The sequence below is a fragment of the Falco peregrinus genome, chromosome Z (assembly GCF_023634155.1).
Source record: "Falco peregrinus isolate bFalPer1 chromosome Z, bFalPer1.pri, whole genome shotgun sequence".
Taxonomy (NCBI): domain Eukaryota; kingdom Metazoa; phylum Chordata; class Aves; order Falconiformes; family Falconidae; genus Falco; species Falco peregrinus.
In genome coordinates, this window is record NC_073739.1 from 1340110 (window position 1) to 1346109 (window position 6000).

General features: G+C 37.2%; 1 protein-coding gene across 4 annotated transcripts in view; it reads left to right on the forward strand.

The window, feature by feature from the left end:
• The window catches only part of MSH3 (mutS homolog 3), a 113195-nt gene extending 107465 nt beyond the window's left edge, over positions 1 to 5730 (forward strand). For all 4 annotated transcript variants that reach the window (XM_055791606.1, XM_055791605.1, XM_055791604.1 and 1 more), the window contains 2 exons: positions 1846 to 2020; positions 5147 to 5730. In XM_055791606.1, coding sequence (XP_055647581.1) covers positions 1846 to 2020; positions 5147 to 5315 — 344 coding nt within the window. In that variant the 3' untranslated portion in view covers positions 5316 to 5730. The remainder of the gene's footprint in view (positions 1 to 1845; positions 2021 to 5146) is intronic.
• Positions 5731 to 6000: the final 270 nt, after the last annotated feature.

Consider the following 6000-nt stretch of genomic DNA (forward strand, 5'->3'; position numbering starts at 1 on the left):
TGTGTTGAGCATCTCTGTCTAGCTGCAGTGATGATTACCCTTCATGGATAGAACTGACAGTTACCATCTGTTCCCTGTCTTTTAACCAATTATTTACAAATGCAAAGGTCTTCCTTTTGGGTTATGGCTGCTTAGTTTTCAGAAGAGCATTTGATGCAGGACTCTTCCTCATAAGCTTTTTGAAAATCCACATAGGGTTTATCCACTGGATCTCCTTTATTCACCTGGCTTCCAAACTTACCACGGATTTGTGATGTAGGATTTCAGTCCATACGGATGGCTTTGATTTTTTTTTTTTTCTTTTTTTTCTTTGTTTTTTCTTGATGGATCAGGTTTAATCAGGTACTTGACAATTGTGCTTTTATTCTCTTTTTCCCACCTTGCCTAGTAATAGCCATTCCTAGGTATTTTTTTTACGAATTGGCATGGTATTTGCTATTAAACTTCCCCCTAATTCATTCTTAATATTGTATTATCTGCTTCCATCGTAAACTAATCAGGACAGGCCACTTTAGTATTTGCCACTAACAGTGTTTAAATATATAATCTACCACTTTAACTTTTTTTTTTTTGTGAAGTTAGTTTAAAAATGTAGAGTTTGGCTAGAGGGAGATTTCAGCTTTTGTATTCTGTTTAATATTAGAAACAGGGATCCGTGAAATATGTGTTCACTTTGAGCACAGGTAGTTCAAAGTAATATGGTGTTTAGGTGAGCACTCTCTAGCCACACTGATGTTCCTAGTTAAGAGCATTGCTCTCCTGAGCATCTGCATGTCCTTTTCTCACAGAGTTCATTAATTGAACTGTTCATCTCTGATACTTTCAGGCGATTGAAATGAATACTTACTATTCCTTAACTGTTGTGTCCGTGAAACCCTATACTTTGTGTTTCAACGTGCAGCTTGAGCATTTCTACAGGTTAGTTGACCTGAACCTTCAAGCCATATGCAGTCTTCACTCTTTTGCTACAAAAGGCAGTAGGTGTAGTACCACAGCCTGTGAGCAACAACACATTTATGTTTCTTACTCTGCCTATATCTTTAGCTCCTTATGTCTTAACATTTTAATTGTTTCATTTAAGGTGAGTTTTTTGACATGTTTTTTGCAGTCTCTGGCTTGGACCACTCAGATCAAATCAGCTTGAGTCATCAGCATTTATGGAAATCTCCATTGTTTCCATTTTTAAGACAGAAAAATAAATCTCAGTAAATGATCCCATAGTTTTTCTGCTTTTTACACAAGGCCTGGGTTGTGCAGAGATGCAACACGGACGTCTAAAGGGGAAGTGGAAGGAGTCATCAGATTTATAATGATAGCTCTTATGTTTCCACCTTACTGTGATGGAGTAGAAAGAATCCCTAACAGAACATCCACCATCTTAACCTTTGTTTTTTCATGAGCATTTTCTGTGGCTCCTAGCTTCCTTCCTGGCAGGCACAACTTTCTGTTGTGCTGTGGTTGTGGACTTGTAATTGTGGGATTACTGACACTTGCTTTATTCTGTCAATGCTCAGCAAACGTGAGATGCAATATCCCAGCTACAGCATAACTAAACGATTTGAAATACAAAGATTCTAAGTTCTGCGCGCGCACACACACACGCACGCGTGCATCTGCTTACTAAGAGACCAGGTAAAGTATAGTAAAGAGTTAAGTCTCACAATGGGTAGGTAAAATGCGTGGTCTCAAGAAAACATTTTTCTTTTGTATTTCTTCGATGGAATTTCATCAATGGAGAGGAGGCATGAATGATAATGAGACCACAATCTTTGCCATTTTGGTCTTTGGTCTACTACATTTTATTAACATAATAGAGGGGTTTTGATTTTGGTCTTATTTTTTTAGGGTCTGAAGGTGAAGAGCATCCTGAATTCATCACTTTTCTTTATCAAGTAACTAAAGGAGTCTCTGCAAGGAGTTACGGGCTAAATGTTGCCAAGTTGGCAGATATTCCTGAAGAAATCTTGAAGAAAGCAGCTCACAAATCAAAAGAGTTGGAGAGAATAGTGAACGTGAAAAGGTCAGAACAATTGTGGTTTGGTGGGCTTCTTTTTTCCCCTAACAAAACTTTAGCTGTTAATGGAAAAGCTTTTCACACAGTGTACATTAAAAAATACCGTAAGACCTACTTAGATGTCCTCCTACCCTTCAGGGAAGAGGCAGTGAAAGAAAACTTTGAAAAAAAAATGTTCACAAAATTGTGCTATCCATTTCAATCAAAGCTGTATATTTTAAATAGTTAGCTATTATGTCAGATGTTGATTGCTTTCCTCTGAAACAGGGTTGGAAAAAACTAAATGCACCATGGGCTAACATTAGGAATAGACTGGTTTTTCTTTTCTTGTGGGAAATACTAAAAAAAATGTATTCTTTCAGGTGTATATTTTCACTCTTTTCAGGAAAAGAGATTTGAAATATAACTATCTTCTAATACCTACTTCTACTCTCACCAGTGGTAGTGAAATTACTAATAGATATAATTTAGGATGTATATTATTTACTTTGGAACTTGAAATTGTATTTACATCCTATAGTGTAGAATGCAATGCAGATATTCTTCTGTTTTAACCTGAAAATATTTATAATGTATTTTGATTGCCCCCCTAAATGCACAAAATTTTAATGAAAGTCTGGGGATGTAGTATTTTTATGATAACCAATTTTTATTTAGGGGCATGTGTACTTTACATATGAGACTAGTTATAAAAATTCCCATGTATATCAAATAGCATCATCTTTATAAAGCCTGTAACATTATGTACATGGTTTAGATAATAGGTATGGGCTAGTATTCATATTCATTTCCACTGAATTCTTTGTTGTTGTTATTTTCAGTGATAGTCCTGTCAGCAAAATTCAAATATCCCTTTAGGAATGAGGATCTTTGTTGTCTGATGGCTGTAACTAATCCTGACAGAGTAATTTCATAATGAGAAAATTTTAAGTACTAATTATTTGTAGGTGCAGGCAGTTAATCTGAAACTGAATAGTGCTTAGTGCTTAACACCAATTTTAGCTCCTTTTAAGAAAGCAGAATAAAAATATTCTGTTTGAAGATACATGGCAGCTTATGAGAGAAGTGGTAGTTACATTAATTGTAATAGTCCATAACTGACAAAAGTAAAACAACAGATTACTAGCAATATCTTAATTCTGTTATAGGATGTGTAGGGGTACTAAAATAATGAAAAAGTTATTTTTCAGAAAGGTGAGAGAATGAACTGGAAGGCCAGAGTTACTATATAATGAAATTAAGATGTGAAACAATATAATGCATCCCTTTGGTTTATCTTTCTTTGTTCTGTGAAAATCATGCTAGCGTATTACTTGGATAGGGCACAAGTAGAGCTCTAACATGCCTCCATTGCTAAAAAAAAAAAAAAAAAAAGAAGAGTTAATTGCATGCAAGACCCATGAGCAGTAAAAATGGTATGTGACAATGTAGTTAGAAGACTGATTTACAGTGCCCATAGAAGGGTAGAGTTGAAGGCTCACTGGGCAGCGTTAATTACGGGACTTAACTGTGTCCCACTTACCGACTTTTGAGTACATGTAAGCTCCTGTCTGTATTTTAGCTTTCGGTATGTAATTTTATTGCCGCCTTCAAGCGAAAAAGAACAAATACTTAATCTAAAGCTGTCATGAGTCCTTTATCCTGAGTTTTCATGAAAGGTGGAAGCCACTGCACTGCACACTGCACTGCAGGCTGCTGCCCCCTGAGCTACCTGAGCACCCCTGCCTGGGAGGACCGGCTGGAGCATCCCCCAGCCCATCTCCTGCAGCCTGGAGGTGCTGCTTCCCGGCCTTCCCTCCATGGTGCCACAGCTGGTTGTAGCATGACCAAAAACCAGGCCAGGTCAGGGATCTGATCCAGCTGAAAAGGTCATTCTTTCTCTACTTGTTATAAAGCAAGTTCAGTTTCCTGATGTTACGTGTGAACAGGCATTACCGCCTGAAGAAGGAAGGGGTGGGAGTGAGAAGAGGAGGAGGCACTTAATTCTGACAGCAGTTGGTAAAGGTGACCTTGAGGCTGCAGTCCTGCCTGCCAGACCAGCCTGCCCTGTGGGCACTTGACACTTTTGCCTCCCCCTTTAATGACAGACGGTGCTATGCAGGGGGTCAGGGACAGGGGACATCCGCCACACAGCAACTGCTGATTCATCAGGGTTGACCTGTACCAGGTTATTCCTTGGTTGTAGACCTCTGGGACGCAGTTGGGAGGGAACTTCATGCATCTATATAAACTTGGAGCTCAAGTCAGCAAAAAACAAAAATACAATATCAAATGTGTCTGATGATTTCATAGTGCATAAATTATTGTATTATGTAATTCGTAATTATTCCAGTGCTCATATGCAGGTCGTTATAGAAATACTTTTTTTTATATTCCTGTTTGTTTTCACTTATTGCCATGACGTGACCCAGGCATCGAAGTATTTTTCTGTATCTTCTTCCCAAAAGAGACAGTATCAAGTTTAAAAATGGGTATGGTAGGAAACAAAAGTTACCACGATCTTGGGAATCAAACTCAGACCTGCTGCTGCCACAATACCCACAGGCCAGCTGCCCTGTCTTTATTTTTTAAAATTACTTTCATGTAATTTAAGAAAGTCCACTGGGTAGTTCCATCCAGTCTTGACATCTTTGTTGTCAGGAACGTGTGTTAAACCATTTTAAGTGTCTTGGGTTTTGTTACAGCCCTTATGATTCACGATTAAATCGAAAAATACAGAAAAGCAAATAGGAAGGATGTATGTACTCATTTATTTTGAAAATGTGTTACCCCTTTATGACTCTTCAAGTGCAAACTTATAGGAACTGGATTGTGGAAGTTAAATGGGGCAAACTACAATACTGTTTATTTCTTTTAATGATTTACTCTGCTTAGTGTCTTATTTCACCTTGTCCATGCTTCTGTTATTTTAAGTTAATTATAAAATTAAATTGTTGACTGTCCTAGAGCTGGAATTCGTATGTTGGAAAGTGTTAACTGACAGTTTTAAAGATCATGTAACGTTTTGAGCTGTGCAAACTGCTGGTTTTGACCACATATAGAATTTTGCAGATGAGTATAGGGCTTTCAGGGTTTGATGTGCTTAATTTAAAAATGTGTCCATATTTTGATTAATGTCTTTTTTTCCCCCAGAAAAAAGCTGAAGTCCTTTGCTGAAGTGTGGAAGATAAATGATTCACAGGAACTACAAAAATGGAAAAGTATATGTGAACCTGAAGATGAAAGAAAGGACAGGTTTTTTAATCCTCAAATCATGTCTAAAGATGAAAAATACTGGCAAAAATATAGGTCTGGAGACTAATAGATTCTATCAGGGTATAGTTCTAGATGCATTAAGTTGACTTTTCTGCTTTTTTGACAGATAAGAGATGTTGCATTGCGATATGATGCCTACCGCACCACTTCCTGATTGTATGTCACTTCCATGCTCCGTATTCCTTCCCTGAAGTGTTTTCCACCCTTTTCCTTAATTGAAAAATGTCTACTGGCATTGCGTTTCGTTTCTAATATGTTTAGAAAACGTGACAGATTACGTTGGTAAATTATTAGGTAAATCTTTTATAAATAAAATAATGTCTTTTAACTTTATTGTACTTGAATTTCTAAAGAAATACTCCTCTGCATTGGGAAAATGTAGCTGAGTCTTAACTATGCTATATTGCTGTGTATTTGCTAAGAATGAATACAATAAAGAGACTTTTTTTGTTGTTCTAGTATTAATGCATTTAAAATTCACTGGTTTTGTAAAGCACCTCCTAGTATCTATGTGCATAAGGAATTTAGAAAAGTGTGTGTTATGTGGCAGCATTAGGAGAGTTTTCTTTCTACTAATGAGATTGATGATGGTGTGCAGCTAGCAGTTTTCAAAGCAGCAGCACAAAACATGCATTGACTGTGTTTCAGTTTGCCTCTTTTTTTATTCTCATGCATGCCTGCTTCCCTTTCAGCTTTAGTTTTCACCCTAATGTTGGCCCTTTCTGAAATTG